Here is a 14,936-nt window from a genome sequence, read left to right on the forward strand (position 1 = left end):
GCGGTATAGCCTCTGTCAGCACTGAATGCAGTACGAGGGGAATGCCCAGGGGAAAGCAAGGCGTCACTGCTAAGACCATGTAGCTAACATAAGCTAAAGCTTAATTTAAGAAGGAACAGGAACATGGGCCTGGACTCCTAGATAACCATGTACCAAGGCTCGCTCTACCTTTTTAGGAGCCCTGGGCAAAGCTTACGTGGGAGGCCCCCCTACCAAGGAAATTGACAATCATTACAGTTTCTCCACAACGCAGGTAATTCAGCGGCCCTAGGCAGCTGCCTACTCTGCCTACAGCTAGAACCAGCCCTGTCATGTAGCATAAGTTAAAAAGCAAAATAGCCATCCAGGTATAATTTTCCTAGAGGCTAATACCATGTAGCCAATGTAAGCTAAAGCTTAATTTAAAAAGGAATATAAATGGATCCCTGGATAACCATATAGCACAAGCTAAAAAGCTCAATAGCCATCCCAACATCATTCTCACAGGGATGCCGCTAATAGCATGTAGTTAAGGTAAGCTAAAGCTTAATAAAATTAGGGATATAACTGGACCCCCTTGATAACCATGTAGCACAAGCTAAAAAGCGAAATAGCTGTTTATCAGGCAGTTTATATTCATTGCTCCTTATGTCCCCTCATTATTATCCTGTAGCACGTTCTCACGCGCAAGTGATCCTTTGGATTGTGGTAATATGACCAGATGAAATGTAATTACGGACGTGCAGCCGCTCGCTGGTAAATATAGGTGTTGGGATGCTGTGTAGACGCTCGGGCTCCGTGTAACATCTGCAGCCCACTCGCCAGGCGACACTGAGTAATGATCCCACAATCTGATGCTATTGCTTTGACTTAATTTAGTTAAGTAGCACTCAGGATCTTTTGACGCTAGCAAGCTAAAATGATCGGGTGAATTATGTGTGTCTTGTGGGTCCCCTGTTGCTTATCCAAGGTATTTTCCCTTCAATATACTTCCACTATCAAAATGCACGATGCGGTCTGGTTGCACAGATGTGTCTTTGTTCTTGTAACTATGCCGATGCTCCGCCTGTCCTCTCTTTCACCTCTGTTGTTCTCTGTCAGCTTCTCTGTAATTACGTGAAGTACAGCCGTGGCTATGGGTGTGCCTACCTAAATGGAGATGGACAAATTTAATCAATCATTAGTGATTTAATGGAATCGTCCTGGGACCCCCCCCCCCCCCCCCCCAATCTCTTACCATTGCCACACCAGGGATCCCCTCCCCACGACCTCTGACACGGTTTGAATACTGGTGCTAACCCTACACACCCAAATGTCCATACATTGAGCACAGTTTGAGTACCATTGATCAGGGCAGATTGATGGGCATTTAAACATTCTGTCCGTTCTTGGCAGTTCCCTTCACCACGACAACTGGTTCCATTGGCTTCCTGTGGTGTAGCATTAATTTGACGATGTGGAGGCAGTGGAGCCCCCTATTGTTCTCTTTGTCGGTCTTAGCAGCTTGGCTGGCTCTCCTCTACTCTTCTTCTCTGGCGAATGCTTTTAACTTTGTCTTTCTTCTCTCACCCCCTCCCCTTTCCCTTTCCTTTTGCTGGTGAAGGAGATGCGCAGAACATCCCAGGTATGAAAATCTCCCGGTTTCTGTTAGAACTATTTTTGTTACTGGTTTTCCGAAGCTTTCTTCCCCCTCAGGTCTCAAGCCTCTCTTCCTGGTCTCTCTTCCCACCTCACAGACCATCCCAAGTTTATACTCTTCTGCTTAACTTTCTGGCCGTTTTTCCTACTCACAATGTCATGTCTTTGATGATCTTGCTCTTTCCGGTCTTTCCCCAACTCACACTGTAAGGTCTTTCTTCTGCTTCCCCTCATCTGACCTTTTGCCCCACCTTACACTCCCTCTTAGGTCTTAACTACTCTGCACCACATTCTGCTCTTTCTCCCACATATCACATCTCAGCCCTTTACTCTGCTAACTCAGTTCCTAGTCCTTTGTCTCTCGTGTCATCTAAGATCTTATTCACTCTTTGGTATTGGCCCCACCTTGCATGCCATCTTAGGTCTTATTCACTCTTTGATCTTAGCACCACCTTCCATACCATCTCAGATTTTATTCACTTCTTGGTCTTGACCATAACTTGCATGCCATTTTAGGTCTCGATCACTTCTTGATCTTGGCCACACCTTGCATGCTATTTCAGGTCTTGTTCACTTCTTGGTCTTCGCCACACCTTGCATGCCATTTCAGGTCCTGTTCGCTTCTTGATCTTGGCCACACCTTGCATGCCATTTCAGGTCCTGTTCGCTTCTTGTTCTGGGCCACACCTTGCATGCCATTTCAGGTCCTGTTCGCTTCTTCTTCTGGGCCACACCTTGCATGCCATTTCAGGTCCTGTTCACTTCTCGGTCTTGGCTACACCTTGCATGCCATTTCAGGTCCTGTTCGCTTCTTGTTCTGGGCCACACCTTGCATGCCATTTCAGGTCTTGTTCACTTTTCGGTCTTGGCTACACCTTGCATGCCATTTCAGGTCTTGTTCGCTTCTCGGTCTTGGCCACACCTTGCATGCCATTTTAGGTCTCGATCACTTCTTGGTTTGGGCCACACCTTGCATGCCATTTCGGGTCTTGTTCACTTCTTGATCTTGGCCACACCTTGCATGCCATTTCAGGTCTTGTTCACTTCTTGGTCTTCGCCACACCTTGCATGCCATTTCAGGTCCTGTTCGCTTCTTGATCTTGGCCACACCTTGCATGCCATTTCAGGTCCTGTTCGCTTCTCGGTCTTGGCTACACCTTGCATGCCATTTCAGGTCCTGTTCGCTTCTTCTTCTGGGCCACACCTTGCATGCCATTTCAGGTCTTGTTCACTTCTCGGTCTTGGCTACACCTTGCATGCCATTTCAGGTCCTGTTCGCTTCTTCTTCTGGGCCACACCTTGCATGCCATTTCAGGTCTTGTTCACTTCTCGGTCTTGGCCACACCTTGCATGCCATATTTGGCCTTGCCCTTTCCTTACTCTTACCTGCCTCCTATTACACTTTGCACTCCATCTTCTTTGTCAAGCTATGCCTGGGGGTTCAGTTTTTATGGCAACTTGTGACAGACACTCCTAATTTGCTCATTTGATGAGCTTTGACATGTCTTTGAAATCGTGTCCTTTTCAAATCCATCTCAGGCGGTAAAAGCCCTAATGATTTGATTGAGGCAATTCTCAACAATCACCCGCAGGAACAAACAGAAACAATACAGAGTAATTGGGCACTTAAGTTATTTTATTGCAATTTTAAGGGGCATGTTTCTCACAAAGTCTGCTAAATGAATGGTGGCACCGGCCCAGGAAGGCCCGCCAAAATCGCAATTATTGGCGATTTAAAAGTTTTCATAATCTGTGTTGTTTGACATCAAATGCCACGCCTCCAGCGACACTGTAAATGACAGTCATGTGATTCGCCGAGTATTTTTAGTCCGATCCTGGACAGACACGCACTTTAATCTTTAAATGATTTTCCTTCTTGTGGTCTTTAATGTTTTTCTTATGGCTTTTTAATTAAACAGCTGTGCTCAAAAAGAAAAGGGAACAAGTGTTTTGTTTTTTTTCTGGGTTAATAAAGTTCCATTTTTGATGATGTATCTTTCTGGCGCATTCTGCGCTCTGTTGAAAGGTGTGGCCCTCAAACGAAAGGCTGGTCCCTCAAAGGGCCCGACTGCTTTAGTACCTACTTAAACTCATATATAAAAAAAGGTGTGAGACTGCTTAAAAGCATCTGCTAAGTGACGGAATGAAAGGCTGTGAGTTCCCCATTAAACTATGCTAGACTTTAATTGTCCAGGGTCATCTTCACCGAGATATAAATAAACAGCCGTCCTCAGAAGTCAGGATGGAACGTCTCGCTGATGGAGTCCCTCAAAGCTCAGACTGAGCTGCCCTATATCTCTGTATCTGTGCTCTCCATATTCTACTTATGCTTATGGGATTTCTCTTGGTATCCATCCAGTCGCTAATTGTTCCAATCCTGTGGGAGACGTTCCAAATAGGTGTATGTATTCCAAATATACACGCATGCGTATACGCATGTTGAGTCTGTGTGCCAGTATTTGAAACCGACAGTCCCCTGAATCTCTAGAGTAGAGACTGTAGTATTATTATTATAACCACAAACCTAGGAGATATGATGGTTGCTATTGTACATCTCCATTATTTAGTCATTTTTTAGCCATTTAGTCAATATATTTGTTGTGTCTGAGTATTTACTGTTTTGATATCTTCCTGTCATCATGGCTTCGGGTCGTTTACTGACTGCTTTTTCATGGCTTAACTAAAGGAACCTTACCGAAGGAGTCAGATGCGTTTGTTTGACATGCTGGCTATATGGTGACATCACCATGTGGTCCCACCCACAAATCCGGTCCAGCGTCTTAGAGCCTGAAGAGAGCACCGTGTCTCGAAACCATCTCTAATATGGGTTTGGACACGGTTCAGTTGCAGCATCAAATAAGCTGTAACAGAACCCTTCACACGGACCTAAACGTGGATCGATGCCTTCATTGAGCTACCATTTCTAATCTGTGTGAAGGTGCCTATATATATAGAGGTGTGTTGTGAATGGAGATCCACTCTCAAATATGGATTTTAGGCCAGCCGTTGTGTCCCAGTAACAGACTAGCTCTCCTTAGACAAATTCTCTGTTTATAGCCAGACAGTGGTGAGGCATGCAAGCAAAGTATCCAACTGCCAAGTGTATTAATGTCAATATTATAGCATCCACAGTAACGTCTGGGTTGGTACTTACAGATGCCAGGAATGTATTAAATTCCCACATTTGTCGAATTTTGAACTCGTGCGCGGGCTTTTGAAGTGCCATTCTCCGACAAACCGCAGAGCGGTACCGGAACGATTAAAGTTGCGTCGTTGGTGACAAGCGTTTAGCCCTGCGAGTGTTTATTTTTTTCCTCTCTTTAAGGCCCCAGCCCGCTGCACTAACCTCGTATGCTGCGATATTTTGACTTTTCGTTCCCGGGCAGCCGGTGTTGATGGATGAGTCACGGGAACGATTATTATCGAATTAAGGATCGTTTACGTCGAGGCAGGAAGCGCGGCATGGGCCGCCGGAGCCGCATGGCAGCGTGCCGAGCGCTTCAGGGACCCTTCCTCCTCTTTCAGCCTCAAGGACAAGCCTCCGCCTGGGGTCCTTGCCGATTCTTCTCCCACCGACCCGCCTCTCCCCTCCCCTCCCATCCCATCCCATCCATACCCCAGGGCCCTGATGTCATTTTGCTCTGCTACTCTGATATGGCTCTTGTCTAGGGGGGGGGGGGGGAGACAGCAGGCACAGTATAGCTACTGTAACTTTAGCGCCACCACTAACTGCTTGAACCACCTTTAAAGGCGTGCCCCCCCCACCCCCACTTCCTGCCCCATCCGGTAAGACCAATGACCCAGACCACCGCAGCCCCGCCTGTGCGCCCATGTGTCACTAGACCACCCACGGTAGGATTTTGAGCCGCTACTCGTCCATCGGCATGTTTGCCCCCGGTGGGGGGGCAGGGGGCCATTCCGCTTGCGTACTGAGCTGGACTCCACCCAGGACCCTTCATTGCGGGAGCAGGGAGGGACGCAGGGGCAGGCTGGGTAATTTTGCTGCAGCTCGGGCTCTTGAATGTCTCGCTATGCCATGGCCCGGTGGCGGGTGGAAGCCCTCCACCCAGAAAGACATTTCCAAACGAGCGGACACGACGACAAGTCCTCTGCTTTCCCGCCTGGCCGCTGCAGCCCCTCTGATGCATTAATCAGGTGGCTGCCGTCCGTGGCATGTTCGACTGATTTCAGTGCATTGCCCCTGCCTCGCTCCAAACTCGCCCCGGCCCCCACACGCTTTCAAGCAAGACCTTCGTTCAGTAGTTCGCGATACGTGCTCTGCCACTCGTCAGCCTTTATCTATTTATCCAGCGGATTTCGTCTCTGTAGATTTCCTAAAAAGTTGGAAAATGGGGGTGGGGGCAGGGGGGCATGTTGCAAGCCATGCACAGTGCGGAGTTCAGGTGTTTGTCTGGCAGGCGTAGGAAGCCACCGCGAGAGTCCCTGGGAAATACAGCACAGATCTCACCTGCACACCAGGGTTGCAAATTCACCACCTTTTAATGTTTTTTTGGTACTTCGGGAAAGAAAAGATCCGGAACTTGGTTTGCCTGCATTCCGTCCACGGTGCTTCCTGTCACTGAATCATTCATGGGCGAGCGGCGTGTTCAGGAAGGGCAGCAAGTCATAGTCTGTCCCGAAGGCCTTCTTCAATTTGTACGCCCCTCATTTTGAGCGTGAAACTTTGAAATGTAGCAAAAATCAGTATGATGATATAGATCCTCACAGCTTCTTTAAATAGGGAAGCGACCCATTAATTAGTTTTTTAAGCTTCTTACAGTGTATAACAAATGATGCGCAGTATATTTTCAGTTGTGTTATAATTAAATACGAGCATTCTTTAAATCTGAAAATGTAAAGAGAATAATTGGTATGGAAGGAGCACCCGTGAGAGGGACGTCCGGAAATGGATGCCGGAGGGCGATTTTGGCGCAGTGAGGCCACGCTGTGCATTTGCCGAGATGAGGTCCCCACTCGGAGATGCGCGAGGTCAATGGGACTGCCTTTTCTCTCGTCTTCGCGGTAAGCACCTGTCAGCAGTCGAGTGGCGTTGGGGGGGGGGGGTGAGTCCGCTGTCCATGGTGATGGCCCGATTTGCTGCTCGTTCGAGCGAATGTGTGGCGGGCTGCCGGCGTTAGAGAAAGAGAAAGTACTAAAAAAAAAAAAAAAGTGTTTTCTGTGTTGTCCTCGTGCGAGACGGTCACGTTGGGGATTAATGTAATGTTTCTAGCCAAATCGGCACTGCCGTTTGTTTCCAGCCGTAATCCAACATATCCCTCAAAACGACACGGCTGGAGGAGTGGCAGCATCGTCTTAGCAGCCCAGATGCTTTCTGGAACAATTCTTCATATCATATATGTTTTTGTCCTGTTAATTATTCATTCATCGGCGCCATGCATGGGGCCTCTGGGATCCACGGAGGGGAATGCCCCCACCCCTCTTCCGTCCCCGGGGCAAATCTTTGTGGAAGGACAACCCTGCTGGTGGGGTTAGGGTACGGGGCCCCCCAGCGTGTTTTCCGCTCCTGTCCTGGTAACTGTCACTCTGTAAAACACACGATCAGAGTCTGCAGTCGTCTGTGGATAAGTCCGGCGGGCCTGGCGTGGATCTCTAAGGCAGGGCTATGCAGACGCTCCGATGGTCCACCTCTGTCCGTCTACCCGTCTGTCTGCCTTTCTACATGTAGTGCAAACAAACATTCATCCCCTCCTCTCACCATTCACTCCATCCTGCAGTTTTTTTTCTTACTGACAGGCTGTTTTACATCATAGGGGAGGGTTCAGCTCACCCAGTAACTGTAGAGCTTTTGACAGCATACCACCCCCTAGTGGCGATATCTTTGGGGAATGTAACTCAGAAGCGGGGGGTGTAATCAGGGGTAAAATAACTGTGCCAAAATAATTAAGTGACTGAAATAATTTCATTAAATGTATTTCCTTGATTGTGTGGGAAATCGGTTTTTGTGTATTTTTCACATTCTCATGTTTTTTCATGTTTTTTAAAGGCAAGCTGCCATCACACATAGTTATATGGTTATAAATATAAACGTATGCATGTACTTGTTGGTATTTACCTTCCTATTAGACACATCATGTATCGGTTTGTGGACATTAAGCTCTCTGTTCATGCTGCCGCATAACTTTGGGACATTACCTTTCTAAAAATAAAATACTGGTGAAACTCTGGAAAATTAAGGAAGATTAAAAATGCATGCTGGTGTATGTGTGTCACAGTGAAAGCGGGCAGGGGGAGAGAGACCGCAGTGGCCATTAACCCCCTCCCGCAAGCTGAGCTCGCTCTCCCAGCATGCACCTGCAGTGATGTCCTGGGCTTCTTCTGTGTCTGACTACAGGTGTTACCCCCCTTTGTGGGTGAAGCCATGATACATTTCACCTTGATCTCTGGATTAGACCCAAAAGGCTGGAGGATTGGCCTTGTGAGCTTTGGGTTTATTTAGTCTCTTTTTCTTTCTGTACTTTTTTGTCTTTTTATTCCACTGTTCGCAAGCTGATCTAAGCTGGGTTAGCGCAGCTGTCGATCCGCTAGCCAACAAAGTATTTGATTCCCCTCCCCAATTTAAAAATAATAGACTGTTTGGTGTCAGTGTGTCACAGGTAGCATATGCAGATCTGGATTTGGGGTGGATCCGGCCCAGTGTTGGACTTTTTATGCCATTTTTATGCCAAACTTTTTGTCTGGAGATCCCTGAATAAACAGTGGTCAAGTCCTGTTGCCTTCTTTGATGCATTTAAATTCCCTCCCATTTACTTGATAACCCCCCCCTTAAGGCATGAGTGGCCAATCTAATCCACAAAGGGCCAGTGTGCATGCATTTATTTGGGATAACCTTTAGGTCAGCTATTCAAAGCCTGGGCTGAGGACTCTTCAGCCAATCAGTCCTCTAATTAGTCATCTAATTAGGGAGTTACGGCGAAAACCCGTATATCGAACTGCCCTCTCTGCATAAGATTGCCCCCCCCACCCTAAGGGGTCGTACCCTGCACTTTGGGAACTACTGATTGCGAGTTGTGTGGTATTTATACCGTACCAAAGAATCATATACTGTAGGATGTTCTTGTTGCTTCCTGGGAGCGACGGAAACAAACGTGACCCATGCGTACTTAACGATCAACATCGCCATTAACATTGGAATCAGTAATTTCATCAGCCATGTTGTTTTCTCAGCGTCCCTCCTCCATGTCGCAGTTTGTCTTGGTGAATTACCCAGACTGCCTACATTTTAATTGAGTATCTTTGTCTTCTGATCTCAGTCCAAAGCCAGAACCTCGTGACGGATAATGTCTCCGTGGTGGAGGGAGAGGTCGCTACCATCAGCTGCAGAATCAAGAACAATGACGATTCCGTCATCCAGCTCCTCAACCCCAACAGACAGACCATCTACTTCAAAGACGTCAGGCGTAAGTGGCACCTTTTCCCCCCCCACCAGCACCTATGACCTCTTCACACGGGTGAGCAATTATATTTCCAGGAGACGGTGAGATTAAAAAATAATAATAATAAAAGGAATCCTGGAAACCTCCAGCCGCCATCCGAAGTGCTCTTATTTTTCATGGTCTGCCTTGATCTTCAGAGATCTGACCGGTTTCGGCGATTCCCTGCAGAAGCGTGACCATTTCGGTGTTCCTTTGCAGCTTGATCGATGGGGGAGTTAGCCATGGAATCCCAGCATGCTTTTCTCTGGGGGATACTGTGACAGGAAGTGGGAGAAAGGGAGGTGAAATAAATAACCGCACCAAAGCTTTTGCTGTAGCTTGATAGCCTGGTTTCTGTATTTTTGGGGCTGGAGTTGGAGTGGGTTGGGCAAAGTGGTACATTGAGGGGTGGAGCCAACGTAGAGTTTTTAGGCCATTGCCTGGGGGGGGGGGGCGTTTTGAATGTCCAGAGCCTCTGCCTAGGAATTGCCCTGACGATCCTAGAAATCGGTTCATTTAAAGCGTCTCCTTCAGTGCATTTGAATTCAGTTAATTTTTCATATATAGCGCCTTTCACAACAAAGTCTCCCCAAGGCACTTGACAGGACTGTTTGGCAATCCAGTAACTACGTCGTTTGTGTAAAATGTTATATGAGACAAAGACAAGGGAAAGAGGGAGAGAAAGAATGGTAGAAGACCGCAGAGGAGAGGAACCAAATTCTCACGATTAAAAAGAAAAAAAAGCCTGTGAGGGTCCAAGGTCCGCTGACTGGCCAACCCCCCCAGGCGTGCTAGCATCGCAGCTCCCTCAACAAGAAGAGCATTGTGCTCATTATGTAAAGGTTGCGGGTCCAAATCCCACTGAGCACAAGTAAATTGTTACCCTTCCCTCTACTGTAAGTCTCTTTGGATAAAGGTGTCAGATAAATCAGTAAATGTGAATTATAGACACATTAAGTAATTAGGCGGGAAGTAACAGCATGCATATGCTGTTCGGAGGTTAGGCATTCGCAGAGATGTTGCAGGACGGTTATCGTGGTGTCCATTCGCACAGCCCCCCCCCCCCCCCCCCCCCCCCCCCAGTCACACGGCAAGTATCTGCTGCTCCATCGTTTCCTTGTCGTGATATACTTAGGGGGCTGTGTCACCTGCTTCGTTTGCGGCAGGTAATTATCCCTTCTTCTGCTTAATAAAACCTTGATGGGCTTGTTTGATGTGGCCCCTCCCGGTAATCAGAATTGATTGCGGTTATTTAGGATAAACGGCACATCCCCGGGGGACTTCCTGGGCCAAACCTGTGACAGCGTCCAATGAAACGCAGTGGGGGGCGTGGCTTAAGCAGGTATTAGCCTGGACACAGCTGGACAGAGGCTGTTGTGGATCCAGGGAGCCACCCAGGTTGTTTTTGTTTGTTTTTGTTTTGTTTTGCATTTGTTTGATTTTATTTTTACTTTGTTCAGGAAAAGTAAGAGGCAGGAATCATCCCTAAGTGAACAAGACATGTCAGTGGCGTATTTAGGTGTCTGTCGTGGGTCTTCCTAAGGCACCTTTTTAAAAAGTGTGACCACGTGCGTTCCTTGAACAAACAGTGCGCCGGTTATTCTAGGCTGGCCTTGGAAATCCATGCGGGATAAGAAATTATATATAGAGATTACCAAAGGAAAAAAAACACTTAATACGATGGCCTGGCAAGTTTTCAAAACGTCACACTGAAAACCGTGCTGTATTACCATTATATTAACAGTAGATTAGCGAACAATGGGAATTAAAGGTGTAATAAGCATTCGGAACAGCCTTGTTGAAGTTTTTGCCAGAGATGAAAGAGGAAAAAACCGTCTTGGTTTTTTAGGAATTGGATGGAGGGCGGGAGGAGTTCATTGGGTGTTCATTCGACGTCCCTGCTGACAGGCGCCTGCTGCAGAGACCGCTCCTCTTCCCTCAACCTTTCCAGAAAATGGACGGAGATGGTTCATCTGCAAGGGTGCCCTTCCTCACGAGCACGTTCTCCCCTCAACGCTGCCGATCCATTATCTTGTCCGACCCTCACTGCACTGTGGAACCATCCAATGGACTTTGTTTTTTTACTGTGTCTTTCTTCCGGTGAAAATTTTGGCACTTTCTCTTCCTCCCGTTTTCGCAGTTATTAAGCCTCAGTGGGTAACTCATCTCGGACTACAACCCCATTTCCAAACAAGTTGGGACACCGTGCAAGATGTAAATGAAAACTGAATGCGATGATTTGCAAATCATATAAAGCCATATTTAATTGAAAGTGGAATAAATACAATATATTACATGTTGAAACTGAGAAATGTTATTGTTTTATGACAAATACATGCCCAATTTCAATTTGATGCCAGCAGCACATTTCAAAAAAGTTGAGACAGGGGGATGTTTACCACTGTGTTGCATCACCTCTTCTGTTAACAACAGTCTGTAAATGACTGGGAACTGAGGAGACCAGTTGCTGGAGTTTTCAATGCTCCAAATGTTTTCAATGGGTGACAATCTATTCCGGACGGCAGGCAGCCCGGTCTAGCAGCCGGACTCTGCTACTGCGGAGCCCTGCTGTTGTAATACGGGCAGAATGCGGTTTGGCATTGTCCTTCTGAAGTATACAAGGCCTTCTCTGAAAAAGATGTTGTCTGGATGGCAACAGATGTTGCTCCAGAACCTGTATGTATTGTTCTGCATTAATGGTGCCTCCCCAGATGTGCAAGCTAGCACAATGGGCACTAATGCACCCCCATACCATCACAGATGCTGGTATCCGAACCATCCGCTGATGATAAGCTGGATGGTCCCTCTGTTCTTTAGCCCAGAGAATGCGGCATCCATGATTTCCTAAAAGAATTTGAAATTTTGACTCATCAGACCACAGGACACTTTCCTATTTTGCCTCAGAGGCCCAGAGAACTTGGCGACGTTTCTGGATCATGCTTAGATATGGTTTCTTCTTTACATGGTTTTGCAGATCATTGCGCTCTGTTTTTATTTATTCTTTATTGAGCAGCCCAAAGGGTTGCATACCTCTGAAGCTGTCTCATATACCTATTTTGACCTTGGGGCCACAGGGGGTGGGGCCACAGGAGCAAAGCTGCAAACCGATTGGCCCCCTCTCCTCACTCGCCAAGTCAAACCATTACATTGGCTAATTATACAGTTGGGGTCCCTTCCACCTCCACCCCACACTCCTCGGTGTTCACTGTGGAATCATACTTCCTTATTCCCCCAACAGCGGTGCCATGGCTGTCAGTTGTCGCTTCTCCCTTCAGTCTCCCCTCACCCCAAAGATGGCCGTCTTTTTCACCATGCCCATGCCACACGTGGGTGGCTGGTAGCATATCTGTGTCCACAGACACCACTTGCTCGCCAAGAGAGCCTGGCATTCAGACAGAGTGTCATTACAGAAAGGTACTCTCCGGTGGGGGATCATTCTGCTGCGTTAGTAACCTGTATTTTCTTCATTCCTGTCCTGCTCCCTTTGGCGCTGATTGGAGCACCTGAAGACGGTTCTTAAAAATGACAACTGACTATTTGTCAGGTTGGCTCTGTCAAATCTGTGGTGGCGGCCGGCCGCTATGCAGCTTCTCTGTTCAAAACAATACAGGAAGCTGCTCTCGCTGTCGTTCGGCGCCGTCCTCCTCCCTGTCACCACCTGTCTCTGCTCTTCGCTCATTCTTGGGCTTCTCCTCCTCTCCTACTCTTGTCGTTTCCGCCAAAACGGCGCTGGAGTCTGGCACCTCCCCGGCGGAAATGGCGGCCCGTCGCTGGACTTTCGGCGTTCACGCTCGGGCATCCGGTGGAAACTGCCCAGCCCCCCCCCCCCCCATAATGGGGAGTATCATGCTGAACATGATCGTTAGCCGGCATTCAAACGGACGGATGCTCATCCTGGTTCAATTTGGCAGACGCTCAGGGGTTGCTCACCTGAGACCTTCCTGCTGTGTTCCATACATCAGTATCAGCTGGATTTCTGCTCCGGGAAATATCTTCTTTTTAAACTTGAGAAATCTAGGAAATTGCTTTTCCTATTTTTATTTTTTTTTTTTTTGCTTGCTGTTTGCTTGTATGTGACAGCTGATGGCAAACAAAAGTTTTCACTCCCTGTACATACATACATAAAGGAGTTTTGTTTTAAGTAAACAGCCGGTGTTAAATTTGGCTATTCCCACAGCGGCTTCCGGAGCTTGGAGACTCTCCGCTTACTATGCCAGATCCTCCAGGACGAGCATTTCTGATGAATGGGGGTGGATTCAGCTTTTCTTCATGCCACCAGCGCTCGTTCCATTAAACCTGACATTTCGGTTATTAGTGTTTTTATAATGATTTAATTATTCTCATTATTTGCACCAGGCTTCAGTCACAATAGATTACAAACGCCATCGTCGTCTAATTCCGCCCCCCCCCCTTTGGTTTTAATTCCTCCGCATCTTCCAATCAGTAAATTGAAATAAATCGTTAGCCGCCGACCACCCTTGCCATGACAGCCAGGTCCCGGCTTTCGCGCCGCACGCCATAATTAGCCGGATGCTATTCCCGCGTGACACAATCACCATGGCTCCGCTAAGGCTAAGCAGCAAGCCTAAGCCCTGCCGTCGCTGCCCGACCAACTCCAGTCTGCTCCTCACCTATCAGTTCCATTGCCTAAGTTTCGTTAATTATATAAAGCTGCTAATTACGTTTGATCCACGGCACTGTTGAATTCTGCCATCTGATTGGTCAGAGGGGCATTGATTTGTGTTCTATAGCTGCACATATTGTACCAGCCGGATGAATCACAGTAGTAAATAACGGCGTGATTATAATCTTTAATTCTGACTAAAGTTACTCAAAATTACAGAAGGATAACGCAATTTAAAATGAACAGAAGCTAAACTGAAATGTTTAATCTTTGGCGGAAAGTAGTTCTAATAAATGTGTTTAGCTCATACACATGAAAGTAATGTCTTTATGTACAAACATCAAGCCAAATGTGTCATTACCATGGCGTAAATGGGTTAATCCACTCCAGGCCCTGCATTGTATGTTTTTAAATGCGCTCTGCTTCGCATCAGGTGGTTCTTTGGCTCCGCAGCAATGCGTTTACGAACGTATAATGCACAGCTTGTCGTGCATTAACCTTTACTTATTAAACCACCAGTCTGAGAAGGAAAATGGAATTATATGTAAGCCGGATTTGTAGCTACCCATTTGTCAGGCCTTGTCCATCCCGCGAAAGAACGGGCTGTGACCCGTCCCTGTGCACCTAATGAAAGAAAGCTGACAAGGTCCAGTCCACCTCTGAGGTGTGAGCAGGATTGGGACGACAGGAGCGCTGGCCCCAGCTTAAAGCTGATTGGCCCCCACACTGCCCCATCCCCTGTCACTCACTGATTCAAAAAATATCATTGGTACATGAAAAGGTTGGTCCTTCTGTATGAATTACGGCCCCTGTTATACCCCCCCACCTCAAAATCTTCCTTGGGCATGACAGCGGTTGGGGGACCAGAGGGAGGAGTCGACTTCCACATTCTCAGCCTCCATAAATGGACTAAATTATCCATTTTTCTCCAGTATTTTTTTCTTTCCGTCTGGCTGACTCTCTTTACCCCCCCCCCCTCCCCACGCCTTGTGCGCGTGTCTGTCTGTCTTTTTTTTTTTTTTTGAGGGTGGGCGGGGGGGGGAGAGACTAAAGACCATTGCAGTCCAGCTGGGGGGAAAATGGCGCATTTAGATCAGCTTACCGCCTGGCTGTGCGTTTTAAGAGAACTCTACCCCCGGAATACGTCTCCCCGAGGTGGAGATATTCATTTAATTCTTTTGTTTATTTATTTATTTGTACCCGCTGCCTTTGAACCGCGCAGACGCCGGTGAGAGGGGATGCGGGCCGGAAAGCTTTCAGTG

At 47.4% G+C, this 14,936-nt stretch overlaps 1 protein-coding gene across 6 annotated transcripts in view; it reads left to right on the top strand.

Annotated features, from left to right (window-relative positions):
* Positions 1–14,936, top strand: part of cadm1a (cell adhesion molecule 1a) — a 187,649-nt gene that overhangs the window by 124,263 nt on the left and 48,450 nt on the right. For 4 of the 6 annotated variants that reach the window (XM_048983889.1, XM_048983892.1, XM_048983894.1 and 1 more), the window contains exons 2-3: positions 1,583–1,603; positions 8,889–9,035. In XM_048983889.1, coding sequence (XP_048839846.1) covers positions 1,583–1,603; positions 8,889–9,035 — 168 coding nt within the window. The remainder of the gene's footprint in view (positions 1–1,582; positions 1,604–8,888; positions 9,036–14,936) is intronic. The other 2 variants (XM_048983890.1, XM_048983893.1) reach the window with 1 other exon arrangement.

The sequence above is a fragment of the Brienomyrus brachyistius genome, chromosome 18 (assembly GCF_023856365.1).
Source record: "Brienomyrus brachyistius isolate T26 chromosome 18, BBRACH_0.4, whole genome shotgun sequence".
Lineage (NCBI taxonomy): Eukaryota > Metazoa > Chordata > Actinopteri > Osteoglossiformes > Mormyridae > Brienomyrus > Brienomyrus brachyistius.